At 37.0% G+C, this 20,160-nt stretch overlaps 1 protein-coding gene across 2 annotated transcripts in view; it reads left to right on the top strand.

Moving 5' to 3' along the window:
- Positions 1-1,761: 1,761 nt before the first annotated feature.
- Positions 1,762-20,160, top strand: part of LOC139966819 (alpha-mannosidase 2x-like) — a 45,653-nt gene continuing 27,254 nt past the window's right edge. Inside the window, exons 1-9 of one of the 2 annotated variants that reach the window (XM_071970192.1) lie at positions 1,762-1,913; positions 3,615-3,775; positions 7,721-8,047; positions 11,909-12,053; positions 12,613-12,784; positions 15,502-15,629; positions 16,152-16,325; positions 17,396-17,582; positions 18,750-18,927. In XM_071970192.1, coding sequence (XP_071826293.1) covers positions 3,650-3,775; positions 7,721-8,047; positions 11,909-12,053; positions 12,613-12,784; positions 15,502-15,629; positions 16,152-16,325; positions 17,396-17,582; positions 18,750-18,927 — 1,437 coding nt within the window. In that variant the 5' untranslated portion in view covers positions 1,762-1,913; positions 3,615-3,649. Of the gene's footprint in view, positions 1,914-2,151; positions 2,336-3,614; positions 3,776-7,720; positions 8,048-11,908; positions 12,054-12,612; positions 12,785-15,501; positions 15,630-16,151; positions 16,326-17,395; positions 17,583-18,749; positions 18,928-20,160 lie in introns of those variants that run through there. The other variant, XM_071970191.1, reaches the window with a different exon arrangement.

Here is a 20,160-nt window from a genome sequence, read left to right as displayed (position 1 = left end):
TATATATATATATATATATATATATATATATATATATATATATATATATATATATATATATACAAAATAACGAAGTGCGCGAACAATTTTAATTTGGGGGTGGGGGAATTGTTACGCGTCTGCACCCAAGTTAAAGTCTCCCACCCCAATATTTGAAACAAATCGCCGCCACTGGTTGCAGCCACCATCGGGGAGCCAGCCTAAAGGACACTGTTCCCAGCCTGTTTCTGTCGCCCGCCGACCAGGGTATACTTTTTACATTTCAAGTGGTATTTCATATTGAGCTACTTAACCACCCGATATTATTTTTCATAGGTTTTAAGGCCTGGCCTACTCGGTGCTTGCCCAATGTTGTCCTCCCTGTCACAAGTGCATGAGTAGCAACGGTACCTCTCCCAGTGGCAGTAGTAGTACTGCGTAACTTAGTCCCCTTTCCGCTCCCGTTGATCGCTATAACCAAGGCTGAAATTAACCGCGCACCAGGCGCCTTTCTGTGCCCGCTACCAGCCAAACAGCGCCCTTAAGACCCAAAAAGAATTCCTGTTGATGGCGCTCGATCGTTTCTAATTCCTTTTTGTAGACGTTGGTTCGATACGCTTGAATTACTGATATCAGCAAATGAATTGGTGATATCAGCAAATGAATTGTTGATATCAGCAATTCCAACATATCGTCAATTCAATTGCTGATATCAGCAAATCTTTTAATGATATCACCAAATCATTTCATGATATCAGCAATTCGGTTCCTCATATCACTAATTAATTAGTGATATGTCGGAATTGTTGATATCAGCAAATGATTTGCTGATATCATCAATTCAATTGATAATATCACCAATTCATTTGCTGATATCAGCAAATATTTGTTGATATCAGCTATTATTTATTGATATCAGCAATTATTTGGTGATATCACCAAATGAATTGGTGATATCAGCAAATGAATTGCTGATATCAGCAAATGAATTGCTGATATCAACAATTATTTGGTGATATCACCAAATAATTGTTGATATCAGCAATTATTTGATGATATCATCAAATGATTTGATGATATCAACAATTATTTGCTGATATCAACAAATATTTGATGATATCATCAAATATCGAATAAAAAGTAAAACGGCTTGCCATACGACCAATCTGACCGTACCATTACGCGTAAGGTGTTTGTTCAATGTATATACACTGCTTTGGAAAATGGCTGAAGGTTTGAACATTCATGCTATACCCACTCGCATTTCTCGAGTTTTACGATGTACTACTTTATTGATCAAAAACAACTTAGGCTATGTACATACAAGGTAGGCTTATGTACGTATGTATGCATTATGCACACAGGCTAGGCCAGTGAAAGTTTCCTTTTTGCCTCCAACAAACTAAAGTGGGGGCGCTCATCTTAAAAGCAATGTTTTCACGGTTGAATTACTGATATCAGCAATTGAATTGGTGATATCAGCAGATGAAATCATTTGCTGATATCATCAAATCATTTGTTGATATCATCAAATCATTTGCATGATATCATCAAATCAATTGCTGATATCACCAATCAATTAACGATATGTAGAATTGCTGATACAAGCAATTTGCTGATATCACCAGTTCAATTGATGATATCATCAAATAATTGGTGATATCATCAAATATGTGTTGATATCATCAATAATTAATGATATTATCAAATATTTGTTGATATCACCAATTATTTGCTGATATCAGCAAATAATTGGTGATATTAGCAATTGAATTGTTGATATCATCAAATATTTGATGATAACAGTAAATACAAGAATAATAACTAAAACGGCTTGCCATAAGTTCTCTACAAAGTGACGATAATCTCAGTTAAAAAATAAAAATATACTGCTATTACTCAGTACATTTCAACCTGTTAACAGTTACCCTTGAGTGAGTAGAATTTTCTTACTTTTAGTGAAATTCACGAAACTATCTGTAATGAGGATACTGCTTTCTGCCACATTAAAAGCAGTGTCCAAGATGAAATAGGAAAGTATGTTTGATAAATGGGGTAATTGTTAGTTTAACCGTAGGTGTGAGTGTTACTGTGTTATTACTGTAATGCCTAATTACCATACTAAGCTAGCCATCAAATTATATATGATCATATGCGCCGATGTAATCAAGCTCTAGACTAGCGTAAGACCCTATTCCGCGAAATAGCTACATATATCAGTTAAGCATTATTTACTTCGTCTCCACGTCATGGCAATTCTCTTGTAACCAAAAAGGAAAAGAAAAACACTTTATCAGAGGTGCTGTTTCTATATACCACTACAGCTCTCCAACTATCACTGAGTCTTTACGAACAGGTAACTGGTTAACAGTTTTGTAAGACTTGCAATGCAGAAGAATTGTTAGCCTAAAATTACAGGCCTAACTTAGGCTTACGTTAGGCATATACGTTAGTGTATAGTGTTACACAATAACAGTTACCTTGAGAATGTCAACGAATGTCAACTTATATTTTACTATATCAATTTCTCATATGAATTGCTCAACACGGTAACTCCCTGCAACTTCATTGGATAACTTCAAGGCACAATTGGACAATCACTGGAACCTAAATGATGACCAACTGTACATGGTTTTTATGCTTTTGAAGTTGTACAGTGTACCTTTAATGTGCAGTGCTGTTAGTGTATTTAGAAAGTTCTGTTGTTTGTGAACTTTTGTATCTTTTTTGAGCTAAAGTTGAGAGGGTTTAAAAAAAACTTTCCTTTTTTGGAGCCCGTCAAGAATCAAACCCACTAGAAAGCCCCTTCAGGCATGTGATTTAGCTAGATCCTTAGATAAATCCTAGTCATGGGGACAAAGAAAGGAAAAAAAACCCTGTGTATTATTGCATAATGTCATCATTTAGTGATATTCCCAGCCTTTTAGATGTTGCCATAGCGTATCATAGTAGGAATTTGTGATGTCATATGAGCAAAATCTCTTCAAAAGCTTTACGTAGACTATTATAATCTTCTGGTATATTTATCCTTGAAACCTGAATACACTTGAAATGTTTGCTTAGCTGTCAAAGTATTTAGAATTTCATGAAAATGTATCTTTTTGATATAAATATTCTATTTCTCTGTGGATTTGAAGTGAATGACAAAATAATAAAGAATAACAAAGACAATTTCAACTGAATTGCCCTGATGACATCCATTCTGCTATTGCAGATGCATAAATTACAAATTTTCCCAAATTTTAAACTTTATATCTTTGCAAAGCAAAATGCCATGAGGATGTGGTGTTCCTCTACAGATTCAGGAAATTTTCAGCAATTTTGCTAAGTGATCAACTTGTGTCACCAGAATATCCTTTAAAAATCTTCAGTGTACATACTGTACAGAAATATAAATATGGGATATTCAACCTATCTGCTGTATAAATTTCTGGGATGACCTCACTTACTCTGCATGACTGGGAAGGACTGTACATATTTTTATATTAAATTATAATGATAGGCCCTACACTGCCAATATATTCTTTTAGGTCCAAACGACATGTTAACACTCATGATGCATCTGTTACTGTGTATGATGTAAATTAAATCTTTGTAAATAAAGTAAGATCATTAATTATTATTTTTTGTTTTAGTATCTTATAAAGCTCCTGCAGTACTACAACTTACCATGAGGCCCAAGCGTGTGTTGATTGTAGGCTGTGGCTTCTTTCTGCTGGTGGTGATTTCAATGTATCTAATATTGGACAAAAGTGGCCAAACTGCTGGATACCCAGGTCAAGTTAATGAAGCACAGGTGAGAGGCATTCACTTACAGTTCCAAATGTATTAGGTTATGCATTGAGCATACATTACATATGAAGAAACCCTGAAAGATATCAATTTATGTAGCATTTATTCAACAAGTATTGAACTGACACATTAATACAGTTTTCTTACAACAAAGATCTAAGGTTAAAGGTTCTCTGTGATGAGGTACTAATACTGAGGCCACAATACCTAATAGTTGTTTGATTTTTAATATCTTTGATTTTGAAATTGGAATGTTCATTTGGTCCTAAAGGATGCACTCTTTGTTTTTGTATGGATATTACATTCATTGGAAGGTGATAATTATGAGGCCAAAGTCTGAAAACCTTGTAAACACAATCACTTCAAAAGTACAGTATCTTAGCTTGGATTCATGAAGATCACACTTGGTACGGTATCATTAATATGAAGAAAAACTGAATGTTGCAGTTTTAAGAGGAACCCTACCATGCATGGCAGTCATGTGACACGTTCCATAGTACATGTAACCCTGTATCCATTTTTAAGTCATCAAGATTTCTTATACAGAGATACTGTACAACAGGCTTTGGGAGAAAGTAAGATACATTCCCAATCTTTGAATTACTTAAAAGTTGAGTTTGTCCTCTGATGAAGATAACCCTCTCCTTGGCCTGCTAGAGCAAAAAGAACTTCCCGTTGGATTCTGGGGATTAGTCGAACATCTAACTGTACATAGTCAATCATGCAAGTTTTCTTACAAGTAGGGCACTGAGACTTTCTGTTGCCAGCAAGTTGTCTTGCCTGCTCTCAAGGCTAGTCCTGATGTGTGTGTTTGCAGAGCTCTATTAAACGGCCATTGATAGAGGCAAAGGCCAGAATGCTCGCGGTTACCTTCAAACAAATATTACAATCTGAGAAAGTTAATTGTCGTGAGACCCTATCCAAGTCTAATACTCAGGATGGCAGAGTGGTTTAGATCTTGACTTTTCCATCCCAAAGTGGAATATCAGATAAAAGAGGCTAGACTTGAGGTAGAAGCCCTGGTTAAAGGTACTGGTAGGAATCAGATGAGGTAGCAGCTGAGCAGGTTACAACTGGCATGCTGGCAAACACTCTTTCAGCAGGCTGATGTTCACTGCTAGGCCCTATCGGTGTTCACCTCACTTGGACAGCATTGAAGGTGGGGGGAATGGCTGAAATGTTTGAGTTCTGGACATAGTCGAAGAAGGTTTCAAGAGAGAGTTTATCCTTAGGATGTAGCTCTAGGAAGCAGATGTGCCAAAATTCTTTCCATCCCACCACACCAGAGGGGCAATTGCAACCTAAATTCAAAGAACGAGATAACATAGAGGTCAAGAGATGGCTCTTGGTGCTCCAAATTCCAATCCTTAAACAACTCAACCAAACCAAAAACCTGAAGCCATGGTTATTTATTGCATTACCGAGGAAGGGGATGTGGACTGCAAGCATCTACCTAAAGAAGGTTTACTAACATGCTCTACGGATTTACCACTGATCATCAATGCTTCCCTTGCCTCTAATACCACTGGAGACTAAATTGACCTCAAAAAACATTTTGATAAACTGAATTTATTAGTTTATTTCTTAAAACATTCTTTTGTCAAATTTGATAGAATTACCATAAACACTCTTTAGCAAGGGAATGCATGTTCAGTCTTACAGTTTCCATTTAGGATTATTACCAGAGGTGTCCAGTGTTATCAGTTGGTCTTCTATGAAACTGTGTCCATATGATACTGTACACTCCAGGGGACCGAGGCTAAGTAGCTTACTGTACTTTGGCAATGTTATGCCATACATGATTAAATTAAATTTGTGTGTAATATGTCGTATACACTTTCATGTGAAAGTGACTTACAGTTTGTATACTACTAATGTTTTTAAAAGAATTTTACCTTTCGGTTCTCTAGCCCACTAGTGCAGAAAGGTTACACAGCTTAGACATGAGAGGATATTAGTACAATGAAAGGTTTCACGCAGCTTACTTTAGTCAGAGAGGATATTAGTACAATGAAAGGTTTTATGCAGCTTAGTCATGAGAGGATATTAGTACAGTACAATGTGAGGTTTAGTCATGAGAGGATATAAGTACAATGAAAGGTTTAGTCATGAGAGGATATTAGTATACATACACCATGTCATCTGTTCTAAACATTCATTCTCAGTTATGTCAATTAATGATGTTGATGCAGGGCTGTTAACAGTAAACATGTGGAACATCCAAGCATGATGACTTCAAATGCATACAGTAGCTGTTGGCAAAAATGTTCATTATTTTTTGGCTCATACTAAAGTACTTTAGTACACAAACAATACTGTGGTGCCTGTTTAGTCGAAAGAGACAGTAATTTAAGGAAACTTGATATCAAAGTTAGCAGCTAAGTTTAAAGTGACCAGAAACGTGATGCATAAAAGCACATGAACGCATGTCACAGTGTGACGTCATTTTGAGGAGTGTACCACGAATGCGAAGCAAAACGTGAGCCGTAAGGAATTTTTGCAAAAAGAGCAAATTCCTTATCCAAATGTGCTAGGTTGATCAAGTTTTACTGGGTCCCAAAAGAAAATAATACAATGTGCCATACATCAATGGAAAGGTACAAGTGTAAATATTCAATGTAACATATATGGGGAGGGATACAACAGTCTGAAACTAACATACTTCTAGGGGAGGATTACTTGGGTCTGAAACTACTTACTTCTAGAGACCTGGTTACAAGGGTCTGAAACTAACATACTCCTAGCAGAAGGTTACAAGGGTATGAAACTGACACACTTCTAGCCTTTTAGGGGAGGGTTACTAAGGTCTGAAACTAACCTACGTGTAGGAGAGAGTTACTAGGTTCTGAAACTAACATACTTCTATGGGAGGGTTACAAGTTTATCAAATTTTCATACTTGTAGGGGAGGGTTACTAGGGTATGAGAGTAACCTACCGTACTTCTAGGGGAGGGTTACTAGGGTGTGAAACTAACATACTTCTAGAGGAGGGTTACTAGGTTCTGAGACTAACATACTTCAAGGGAAGGGTTACTATGTTATAAAACTAACATACTAGTAGGGGAGGGTTACTAGTGTATGAAACTAACATACTTCTAGGGCAGGGCTACGAGGGTATTAAACACACTTCTAGGGACAGGTTATTAGGTACTATGAACCTACAGTAACATATTTCAAGGGGAGGGTTACTTTGCTATAAAGCTAACATACTTCTAGGGGTGGGTTACTAGTGTATGAAACTAACATACTTCTAGGGCAGGGGTTACTAGGGTATGAAACTAACATACTTCTAGGGGTGGGTTACTAGTGTATGAAACTAACATACTTCTAGGGCATGGTTAATAGGGTATGAAACCATCATACTACAGTAGTGCAACTTAGGGATAATTCAAGAAAGCTGTTGCCATGTACACAATCCAGTTTGGTGCTTAAGTTTATCCCCAAAGCATTTGCTAAGGCACTGAAGTTTTCAGAGCTACTGTATGTCCTACAATTCCTAAAATATATTTTTGCGGAAACTGGTACTGCAGGTTACTGTGTGTTTAGATGCATCTCTCTGAAACATTGTAATATTTTTTCTGTATGTATACACAAAACTATTATTAGTAAAGCATAATTACACACTCACATATTTGTATGCCATCAGATCACAGGAGCCATAAGGGAACCTGCAGTATTCCACACAGGCATGCCATCCCCTGTGAACACAAAACTCTCAGGCACTGGAAGGTCTTCTGCAAACTACTAAGGCTTAAGTCAAAATATATACACAGGTGCCAAATTTATCAGTGAAACATTGTCTTTGTTCATATCAAGCATCATGGAGTTTGACAGAATACATTTTTATAGATGTTTATCTAGTGGATTGTTTAACACCTCTCCACACTGCAGTCAAGTGTCATCAGCATAGATATGTCATGTGATTGGTTTTGATCTTGTTTCTTCACAGAGGCAGTTAGAAGTTTTAGAAGACAAAGTAGGCATTCTTGAAAAAGATTTGAACAAAAACCACAACATCATTAATCAATTGAAGGATGCTCTTAAGGTCATATCAAATGGAGGTCCTAATCCCAAGCTGATAGCTCCAGGTGGAGACCCAGAGGATAATGTAAAGGGAGACCCATGGGTATTCCATCAGAGAGCAGATGAAGGAGGCGGAGGAGGGGGTGATGATAGGGACGATGGTGCCCCACTTAACTTGGGAGCCAAGGCACATGTCAACCAAATGGAATGTTCTTTTGCAGCAGGGGAAAGTGGAACATCAGCAGATATACAGGTATTTTGTTTTATTATTCATCTGTTTTGTATAGATGGAGAGGAGGAGGAGGACAAGCAGGAGAAGGAGTCGGGGCTAGAGAGAGGCTGGAGCAGTCCATAATTTCATATTTGTTCCTACTTCTTCTATTTGACTTGACGGTAAACCTTATACATGTAATATAAATTTATATCCCTCTCCTACACAATAACATTTTCTACGTATAGTTCACATAGTATTTTGCTGAAAACAAATATATATCAGCAAACTGTTCAGAGATGGTAATATTTACTGTATGTCTTTGTTTATGATACATGTGAGCCTCAGTTTATTGTCTGATACTTTACAGAGACGTATTTCTGGATACTTTTACAGAAGTGCTGCATAATGTCCTTGTGACTCAGCCCATTATGCTGCTGGTAAAATCAGTTACCCTCTGAAAAGTGGGAGAGGGGGTTTGGAGCATGAGTCAAAACAGAAAGTAATATATGAATTGTCTGAGACATTTAAGTATACCTATTTAAGATATCAGTGGGAATATCCAATGGGAAACTCTTTGGTGACTGGTAAAATAAGTTTTGTGTCACTGTGTGTCACAAAATAGTGTGTCACTTTCAAATTAGACAACTGATCTCTTTTCAGAATGTACTACAGGTAAACACTACAAATTCATACGGTATATAAGCAAACCACATGTAAAATATGCTAATATCAGTTATCATGCATTTAGTGTCGGTAGTACAGTATGTAAAAAGCATCAATGATGAAATTGATGTACTGTACTGTTAAGGGGTTCAATTGAACTATGGACTTTTCTTCATAAATATACAAGTGTAGATCACAAGCTATTCAGCTTCTACCACTTGTATGTACAGTAGCTACTTAGCATCATAAAACAGCTGCCTTCCAGGCTGGTCATTATTATTATTAATATTCTCATAATGCAGCTCTCTTTTTGTAATTTGGTGAGAAAATTACTGACACTTTCAGTAGAGATCTTTCACTGCCATTAAAGAGTAAGGCATAGTTGTATGAGGATATCACAGTAATGGTATACCAGTATACTGTAGTTAAATAGTCAATAGATAAGTGGGATAGTTGAACCAATGAACTTGCACTGATAGGTCTTTCTTAGGTCTATATTGTACTAGTCCCTGTGTATGAGGTATTGCACAGACTACTGTGTAAAATACTGAGCTTCTGTGTATATGTGAAGGTAGGGGAATGCATACTTAGAATTTGATGAAACTGTACAACTCTACCAGTGCATTGAGCACAAAGTCATATTGTGCTGTGGGAAACGCTTGTTACAGTATATCACAACTAAACTTGGATTAATGGTTAGAAAAGTAATCAATAATGAGAGATATGACCTTATTGAAATAAAATTAAGTCACAACTAAATGGCTACTATTTGAAAGAAATCTTCTGGTCTTAGCACCTATGCTTGGAACTTATTTTATACTTGATACAATGATACCCCATGATCTAGAGATGGCCATGTTGATTTTGATGCAGATCACATACATATTAAAGAGTGGAATGGGAGAGGGATGGGCCTTTAAGTGGAACACTTTATAGTGCAAATGCGTTATTTATAAACAAAATCTGGTTAACTTCTTTAATGATATCTAGATGTGTTGTTAGACTTCATCAAAATTTCAGCGCCAGTTTGGTTTTGGCTGAATAAATTTCTTTCAGGGGAGGGGGGGGGGGGGGTTGGGCCAAACAAGATTAGTTACTTGTATCAACATGATGCCTTAGTATGATCCAGCAATGGTCCCTATGTAATGATTTCAGTGCAGATCATATACAGTATTTCCTGTGGACAGGACTTCAAAGTAAAAAATCAAGAACTATATAATTGGTTTGAGTTAATTTACTTCACTCCTCTCTTACCTGTCTACCATTCACATTTGCACTTTCCTATCTACCTAACTACACATTGGAACATTTAAGCACTGCGCCCTCGCTCCCTGGGCAATGCCCACTTACACCTCCTTCCGATAACTACCATTTAGGAAGAATATTTGGCATATGTATATTAGATCTTCCTGCAAGCAGGAACTCGCGAAGAAGCCTCATTGGCTTATTAAAGCTGCAAGCTGACCGAAGTCGGTCTCTTACATTCATATTTAACGTCCATGAGTATGAATTGTTAATTGTCAACAACTCTGTAACTGGACGACATACACTAATCTTGGAGTGACTCGAACCGGGGACCTTATGATTGAAAGGCACCGGTGTTAACCACTGAGCTACTGTAACACTCCACATATGCAATGGTATCCCATTGCCATATTCCTGTGATGATCCCTATTGTTTTGGTACAGGTAACATGCATATTAATGAAGTGGGCAGAACTTATGTGGTGAAAAACATAAAAGTGCAATTTCTTCATAAATCTACTTTTGGTTGACTCCATATTTGGGAGAGATCTGATGGTAATTCTGTCAACATTTTCATTGCCAGTTTGAATCTGTTGAGTAAGTATCCAATAAGTGCTGGGCAGTCATTCGGATGATGCATGGAGTTATTTCATTTGCTGTAGCAATAGGATTTCTCTTGAGGTTGTTTGTCAACACAACTCTGAAGAGAAACAAGCATGGCCATTGGTTAGCATATTTTATGCCAATATCTGGTAAATTAGTACAGTGACTTAACACCATGAACAGCTTCTATAGCTAAGGTAATAAGCCAAACAATAATTTTACAGCAATTATTGTCAGTCTATGTTGTATGATGTTGTTTGAGATAAGCCTCTCACTTTCTTGCCTGAATGATAATCCACCGAAACATAAAGGTTTCTCCATGACAACTGTTCTTAGATCAAGCTGATCATTTAAGCATTCAAAAATTTAAGTTTGAAATAGATGCTGTAGCCCATATAGTAACAGTGCTTGGGGTGATCAATCGGAATTTAATTTTTGGAAAAATCACATGTATATCGCAGTTCAGCAAATGGCTTTAAGAACTCAGAAGGAATGGTACATAGTGCAAAGTATTACCTGCTGTCCTGTTGTTTTGACAATGACTATAACTGCAGTATAAACCTGGGCATTTTAATATGAATACACATTGTTTCACTTTATGGTATTATTCTTTATCAAACCATACCTCTAGTTTGTTTGTTGATTTAAATATAAAAGTTTCCCAAAACTGATGAGTTTCAGTTTCAGTTTCCTTTATTCCAGTATAAATAGCATAAAATAAAATTAATAAATAGGAGAGTATAAAAAGTCATGATACAAAAATTACAATAAAAAGGAAAGCGATTAAAGAGTAAAGACATTTAAAAGGTAAGTAACACAATCAACAGTTTTGAAAATTTAAGTTCAACTGGGAATGATAAGGAAATATCAAAAAGGATACATTAAATCAAATCATTTAAATTTCCATTTTGAAGAAAAATAGATGCTCTGTGTAAATATGAATTTTTAAAAATTTGAACCCTATATTTTGGTTTTATTGCACGATTTCATAAATTATAGATAGTTTGTTACAGACAAAACAAGGAAACATTTCCCCATCTTTTGCAAGGTTGTCAAGCCTAGTTTCTAGAAGTTTGATCAGAGTCTAGTTAGAATACGTTAGAGAATGTTGAGTAATACTGAGCACTGTTTGCACTTGGTATTTCCTCCACTCCCTCCCCTGCCCCCTCGCCGCCCCGGTCTGGTTTTACTGATGCCATGTTTCAGGGTTTTGTGTTGATATGGTAAGCATTTATCTGTGTCCTGTTCTGCTCATGTATCCTACCAAATGTTGCTTTCAGAATCAGATCCTTGTCTGGTTAAATCAAAGCAACTGGTGAATCAAAGTTGTTCAAATTTAATAGTCAGTTCAACTATTATTAATGCTGACAATTCTTTATCTTTCTTTCAGATGATGAATGTCTATGATGAGGTGGACTTCAATAATGCCAATGGTGGTGTCTGGAAGCAAGGCTTTGATATCACATACAATGCTGATGAGTGGAAAAACAAACCTCTTAAAGTTTATGTTGTGCCTCATTCTCACAATGATCCTGGTTAGTATTCAAGTTACTGTTGCTATATCAGGTCTTTGCACTCACAGTAACTGTCCCCACTTCACAGTAGTAGTCATGGATTGTCCGTACAGAGGGGGGAATGAAAGGAGGGGTGGAGGTTTAGTAGGGGAAAGGGAATTAAAGGAAAGGGAGCTTCTTAAACTGTTAATTGAATTGTGTGAACCATTTTAACAGGCTCTGTCGAAGTGTGGTTGCCAAAGTCATTTAATACATGTGGCTAGTAACAGCATAAACATGCTACCCCTGAGCCAAATGTTGTATAATCAAAACCATACTTTTGCTAGAAGTTGGAATGTTACTCTTGGCCAGGTAGATAGAGAGTGCTAAGGTTGTGAGGAGACAGGTAAGCTTGTCACTCGTAAATATATAAACCAGTAAGTTTTTGTGATTTCTAGTAAAAGTATGATACTGGGACCTATCAGTCTTCTTGAACACCAAGTTTGCTCTGTAGACAACTTTAACAAAATTCCTGCTCTTTGGTAGACCATGAAGAATTTTTCTTTTAAAGTGATCTTTTTACCCTTTTCTTGTTTTGTAGGGTGGATCAAAACCTTTTCCAAGTATTACCAAGATCAGACCCAGCACATCCTGGACAATGCTGTAGAAAAATTAAAGCAATATCCAGCCATGAAGTTCATTTGGGCTGAGATATCTTACTTCGCAGAGTGGTGGTGGAAAACAACGGAAGCAAAGAAAACAGCAGCCAAAAGGTAACAGGATCTGGCTATTTGGCTCATACACACATTGCGTTTAATTTCCTAGTTACTGTTTTTAGTTGACCTTTCTGTTGATTAGAACATGAATGGTTGGGGTGCCTTAAAACTGATGGATGCCCTATTATATGATTGTGTGCCATAAACTGAGTGGTGCCCTATTGTATGGTTGGGGTGCCATAAACTGAGTTATGCCATATTGTGTGGTTGGGGTGCCATAAACTGAGGGATGCCCTATTGTATGGTTGGGGTGCCATAAACTGAGTGGTGCCCTATTGTATGGTTGGGGTGCCATAAACTGAGTGGCGCCCTATTCTATGGTTGGGGTGCCATAAACTGAGGGATGCCCTATTGTATGGTTGGGGAGCATAAACTGAGGGATGCCCTATTGTATGGTTGGGGTGCCATAAACTGAGTGGTGCCCTATTGTATGGTTGGGATGCCATAAACTTAGTGGTGCCCTATTGTATGGTTGGGGTGCCATAAACTGAGGGATGCCCTATTGTATGGTTGGAGTGCCGTAAACTGAGTGGTGCCCTCTTGTATGGTTGGGGTGCCATAAACTGAGTGGCGCCCTATTGTATGGTTGGGGTGCCGTAAACTGAGGGATGCCCTATTGTATGGTTGGGGTGCCATAAACTGAGTGGTGCCCTCTGGTACAATTGGGGTGCCATAAACTGATTGGTGCCCTATTGTGAGAGGTAATTGAGATATGGAATATTTTAATTCCCATGGTCTGAATCTGTGAAGCAGCTATTCATAAATTCTGGAATACATTTAAATACATTTTGAGGACACATGTAAGTGAGGAAATGAATATTCCAAAACTTACATGATTTTGGTACTAACTGGCGATGATTATACCATTTATCATTCTCCATTCATGCCTTCCTTCACCAGGGATGAAGATATCCATCTTGATGAAGTATTGTTTGTCAGAGAGTATAAACTGTATGTGGTTATTTGGGAATGCCAAGACAAAAACATAAAGTCACTACACTACACTATATTTCTGATGTTATAGGTCAATAGTCCCAATATTAACCAACATTGTTGGGTTACTAACACAGGTTCTTGTATGGTGGGTTGACATATTGATTTGTCATCTTCACTATATCTAAATACCATGTGATGCTATTGCCCCTCCGTTTAATGCTTGTCATGTTTATGAGCTGTTTAGAGCTGAGTTTCTGTGCCTGTTGCTATGTATGATGGTTTGTGTGTATGTATGTATGTATTTTAGATCCTCCTGCAAGCAGGAACTAGCGAAGAAGCCATCATTGGCTTATCAAAGCCGCAAGCTGACGGAAGGCAGTCTCTTACATTCATATTTAACGTCCATGATTATGAATTGTCAATTGTGAACAACTCTGTAACTGGACGACATACATAACTCTTGGAGTGACTCGAACTGGGGACCTTATGATTCGGAGGCACCGGAGTGTGGGCAAGGAATTCTATGTGGGCAAGGCTATTTGGGCAAGGAATTCTCATTCTTTAACATGAGAATAGTTTCACTGCACATAACTCCTCCCTCCCCCTGTTATGAGTAGCACAGATTGCATCCATCAGATATTGCTGATAGGGATGTGTTTTTATGAGGTAGCAGGTCAAACCAATATGACCGGTCAGTGTGGGAGGTCAGTAACAAAAGATGTAGATTCAGTAGTGCAAGAGTGCAAAACGTTGAAAAGACAAGTTGGTCTGTCACTCATAAGCATCCAAACCAGCCATTTGGAATGTTTCACCGCAGATCACCTAGCAGGGGTTAAATTGTCAGTGGGAGATAGTGACAGGAGATTTTCAAATCTCAGTACTTGTTTCAATTTTTGAGCTTACTGCACTAAAAGCTCAGTGAAAATGACTCCGTTCTATTCAATTTTAATATCAATGTTCAATATTTTAATTGAGTTAACTATCGTTAAAATTTTGAGCTGAATAAAATTCGCCAGATTTTTTAACAAGTCCGTAGATTCTACAAATGTCAATCAAATTTTTCAAGACCCGCCCAACAGATCATGTGCCAAATCAAATCTCTCTGTTTTGATTACCACCGTTAGGCCAAGGACTACTTTCACTTTCGTGGCTAGCCTGTGTTAGGTCCCTTCTCTTGAATAGTTCCTTTCTCTCAGTCTTAAAGGCGCAGCTTGCAAAATGATGTCATTTTCTTCCATTACAATGAATAAACAAGTGTTTTCAGACGTTTCCTTTGGCCGATACGAGAATAGGACTGCATTAAAATCTTGAAGACTATTTTGTTTAGATTTGTGTAATGAACATGCTGGCATGGGCGGTGGCAGTGATTTTACGTTAAATTGTTTGCCCCATTAGGGCAACAGAAAATATATTTCTTTCTTTCCATTGCGACAGCTTTTCTCCATTAAACCCACCTGGTCAGAGTGCATTTAGAATATTAAGAAAAATTGAATCTACTTTGGAAGTTTGTTTTCCGAAATTCATCAGTAACACATACTGTATTGAGACTTTAACCTCTGAATTTATCCCATTTATCTTCTTGTTATTTCTCTACAGGTTAATTAGCAACTGTCAGTGTGAGTAATTAAGTACTAAAGCTTCCGTTCTGAATGTCTGCCCTTATCATTATTTAATAATAATGGTCTGTTTTTTTGTTTTAAATATTACTTTTGCTAACCTGCAGGATCTGGCTTGTACAACACTGACCACTCTGATCTTGTGTTATTTCTTGTTCACAGGTTAATTAGCAGTGGCCAGTGGGAGATAGTGACAGGTGGCTGGGTTATGGTAGATGAGGCTAATACTCATTACTTTGCCATCCTTGATCAATATATCGAGGGTCATGAATGGATGGACGAAATGTTAGGTGAGGCATTAGTAGAATTGTACTGTTTTTTATAACAATACCTCAATTTCTAGTCAACCAGGCTTTGAAAGGAAGTACAAGGAGTTCGCAGATCGAAAATAGGTACACGGACTTGGCAGATTGTAGTGGTTGATGTTGGTCGATACACCAACTTTTATTTGGTACTGTATGATAACTTTACAGAGGGTGATAGAAGGTGAAAATATATGCCATGTTCTAAACTTTAAATGCAGAATCTGTGTACTAGCTGGATGCTCTCCTGTATAGCATGGTTGTTATCAGCAAAGAAATTTACAAAGATCCTAGGAATTGTGTGATGTTGTAGACTTGTGCCTGATATTATTTGTCCCAATTCCTATTACAGTATCAATGTTGATACCATTAAAAATCGTGTCAATATATGTTAGACATGCCCTAGCCTCCTTTCAGAAAATGTCTAGTGTAACAGGAGCACCAAAGTGGTCACAAGTTGGACCTCTATTTTTCCCAATGACCCACATACTGAATAATTGATCATTTCAGGTATCAAACCAAAGATTAGCTGGTCTATAGACCCCTTTGGAATGTCTCCAACCCTAGCCTATTTACTAAAAGGAATGGGCTTTGATGCCATGGTAATCCAGAGAACTCATTATGAAATTAAGAAATATCTTGGAAAGCGACAGCAGCTGGAATTTATGTGGAGACAAAATTGGGGTGAGTTGAATCAATTGATATCTTTTTCACAATTTTTCATATACTAGTGCTAAGATGATAAGTACTAGTACTCTAATGCTATGTATTAGTGCACATTACTAGATCCTAGTACTGCAATGCTAGATACTATTACTCAGATGATAATTACTAGTACTCTGATGCTATATTCTAGTGCTCATTGCTAGATACTAGTACTGTAGTGGTAGATACTATTACTCAGATGATAAGTACTAGGTACTTTAATGCTATATACTAGTACTCAGATGATAAGTACTAGTACTCTAATGCTATATACTAGTACTCATTGCTAGATATCAGTACTGTAGTATTAGAGTACTAGTACTCAGATGATAAGAACTAGTACTCTAATGCTGTATTCTATTGCTCATTGCTAGATACTAGTACTGTAGTGGTAGATACTATTACTCAGATGATAAGTACTAGTACTCTAATGCTATATACTAGTACTCATTGCTAGATATCAGTACTGTAGTATTAGAGTACTAGTACTCAGATGATAAGAACTAGTACTCTAATGCTGTATTCTATTGCTCATTGCTAGATACTAGTACTGTAGTGGTAGATACTATTACTCAGATGATAAGTACTAGTACTCTAATGCTATATACTAGTACTCATTGCTAGATATCAGTACTGTAGTATTAGAGTACTAGTACTCAGATGATAAGAACTAGTACTCTAATGCTATATTCTATTGCTCATTGCTAGATACTAGTACTGTAGTGGTAGATACTATTACTCAGATGATAAGTACTAGTACTCTAATGCTATGTACTAGTACTCATTGCTAGATATCAGTACTGTAGTATTAGAGTACTAGTACTCAGATGATAAGAACTAGTACTCTAATGCTATATTCTATTGCTCATTGCTAGATACTAGTACCCTGGTGCTAGATATCAGTCTAGTACAGTTTGCCATTTCATTTATCTTTACGTAACTGTTGACTAGTCATTGTTGTTCAAAGTCTATAAGAGTGTATTGTTCTTTGATTACTATTTTCTTTGATTTGATTTGAGTGTACCGTTCTTTGATTACTATTTTGACAGATCATGAGTCTACCACAGATATGTTCTGTCACATGATGCCGTTTTACAGTTATGATGTTCCACATTCTTGTGGACCAGACCCAAAAGTTTGTTGCCAGTTTGACTTCAAGAGGTTGCCAGGAGGAAGAATAAATTGTCCTTGGAAGGTCCCTCCGACCAGAATTACCGATACCAATGTCGAACAAAGGTGAAGTTTGCTATTAAGAGACTGTGTCCAGTATAACAATATAAATGTTAACCAAAGCAGAATTGTAGATGCAATTGAAAATAAATAGAAAATCCACAGAGTTGCAGATCTCGTCTCAAACCTTATGTGACCACTATGATGTCATCGCTGTGACTCACTGAGTTTGAAGTACACAAGAATGGTTTTACTGACCCCATGACCATTGACGTTATGCTGTAAACATTCATTCAAAGATTCTTTACTCCCTTATGAGTCACTTGACATAGATGTGCATAATAATTAAAGAACAGTTAGTAAATTTACTTTTCCAGCAATTTTGTTCAGCAATCAACAGTAGCTATGGGATTATCCTTTTAGGATTTGACCACAAATTTTTGGCCCTTTTTCGAATGATCAAATTTGGCAAAGCTTGACCTTTGAACTTGTGTAATCATGTGACGTTTGGCTTCATATATTTATTATTGCCCTGTAGAGATGTAGAGTCTGATATCTCACATGGTTTGCTATTCTGTTGGCCCTATTTTCATATTTGTGTGTAATGACTAAAATGCTGTTTTTTGGTTATTTGACTTCAGACCTTTGACCCTATGATGTCATTAATCACAGGGCTGCTATATCTCATGCCCATGCCAGTACTCACCAAGTCTATCAGCCTAATAAGGTTAAGGAGTAGTTTGTGAATTGTTGTTACACACAAATTTGGCATCCTTTGATCTTTGACTTCCTTTGATAACATGAACTTTCGTGTTTTACATTAATTTATCACATTTAATATAGAAATAAAAAGTCTGATATTCTACATCTCTTTGAGGGTTTTGGCCATTTTGTAAGTTTGATAAATATGTTTCTCGGCAAAAATGCTGTGTTTTGTCTTTAAATTATTATTGCATAACCCTCAAAGGGTGTGGGATGGGCAGCAATTTAGTAACAATTTTGCACAATTTGTTGATGGAGTGCAATATCTCGTCCCCAGTACATTACGGGTAGGAATGAGGTCATAATAACTGAACTGAACCTGTGAATTAATTTTGATTATACTATATGACATTGGCACATTGTTGGTCGCCAGCTTTTATTCACGTGGTAAGTCTTTGGCAGATTGCATTAAGATGAATGTGTTTCTGACACTAATTTTCATTTCAATACATATACTACTTGCTTCAACAGGGCTGGCATGCTACTGGACCAGTATAGGAAAAAGTCCAAACTTTTCAAGAGTAATGTACTCATGGTTCCATTGGGCGATGACTTCAGATATGACAAAGCAATCGAGTGGGACCAGCAGTATGAAAATTATGAAAAACTGTTCAGTTATATGAATCAAAGAAAAGACTGGCATGTTCAGGTATAAATTAACAGTTTCAATTAGTTTTTCTTAGTTTTTGTTACATTTATGTTATGTTGTTTGTAATGTGGGCTATTTTTTGGGATATCATACTTTTTAATGTGTATAAATAAAAGGGTCAGGAAAGATACCAAAGTCATAGGCTTTAAGCTAATAACTTTTGTCAGAGAGACCAAATTTCATCTTTGTCATGGTCACCAAGGAGCAAGAATGGGCTGTATTGTGTACATGCAATTATTGCAAATACTGTGTACATACTGTGTACATGTACACTGTGTACATTGTATACTGTATATTGTGTACACTGTGTAAACTGTATACATACATGTACATACCGTGTACATACTTGCGAATATTGTGTACATACAATACACAATGGGCTGTATTGTGTACATGCTACACATTCAAAGTTGGTGTGAAAGTCCAAAATTAAATAGTCAAGAGCTGATAGATTTTTGGTATAGTTCTCAGAAAGTAGATCCAAATAGTTTCTGTTTTTTCTGAAATGTATCCCACTTCCATTGCTTAGTAACAAATTGAAATGAGCTGTTTATATATATAGCTTTTAACACTGTATTGCCACACAGTGTTTGTGTGAGCCTATCAGCTCAGCACTGAGTAGTGCACAGACTCTGTACAGACTCTGCGATACTCAGTGAGCGTTTACACTCAACATTGTGAATTACTATCAAGTTATTGCAATGCTCATTACAAAGGGCAGCAACAATCAATCCTTAATGAGCTAACAGTGTCTATGGGAGTCTTCCCAAGAGACTTTTTCACTTACCTTGTCAAGGGTGGGAAGACACAGCTAACTATTCATCACAATACAAGACACGGACATCTACAACTACTATGTTTTTAGGATACACATAGGAATCAAACTGTGAAAAGAGACCAGGAAATCTACAACTACCGGGTGTGTGTTTAGGATACACATAGGAATCACACTGTAATAGAGACAAGGAAATCTAAAGTGAATGAGTGTGGTTTAAGGATACACGTAGGGATCAAACCGGAAGAAAGACAAGGGTATCTTAAGTGGATGAGTGTGTGTTTATGATGCACATAGGAATCAAACTGTAACAGAGACAAGGAAATCTATAACTAGTGAGTGTGCTTTCATGATATACATCGGGATCAAACCATACAATAGACAAGGAAATCTAAAGTGAATCAGTGTGTTTTTAGGATACACAAGGGCTCTATAAACAAACATGGGCCTCACGAATG

This window comes from Apostichopus japonicus, chromosome 4, assembly GCF_037975245.1.
Source record: "Apostichopus japonicus isolate 1M-3 chromosome 4, ASM3797524v1, whole genome shotgun sequence".
Classification (NCBI taxonomy): Eukaryota; Metazoa; Echinodermata; class Holothuroidea; order Aspidochirotida; family Stichopodidae; genus Apostichopus; species Apostichopus japonicus.
The sequence above is the reverse complement of the archived record's forward strand: the minus strand, read 5'-3'. Positions and strand labels throughout refer to the sequence as shown.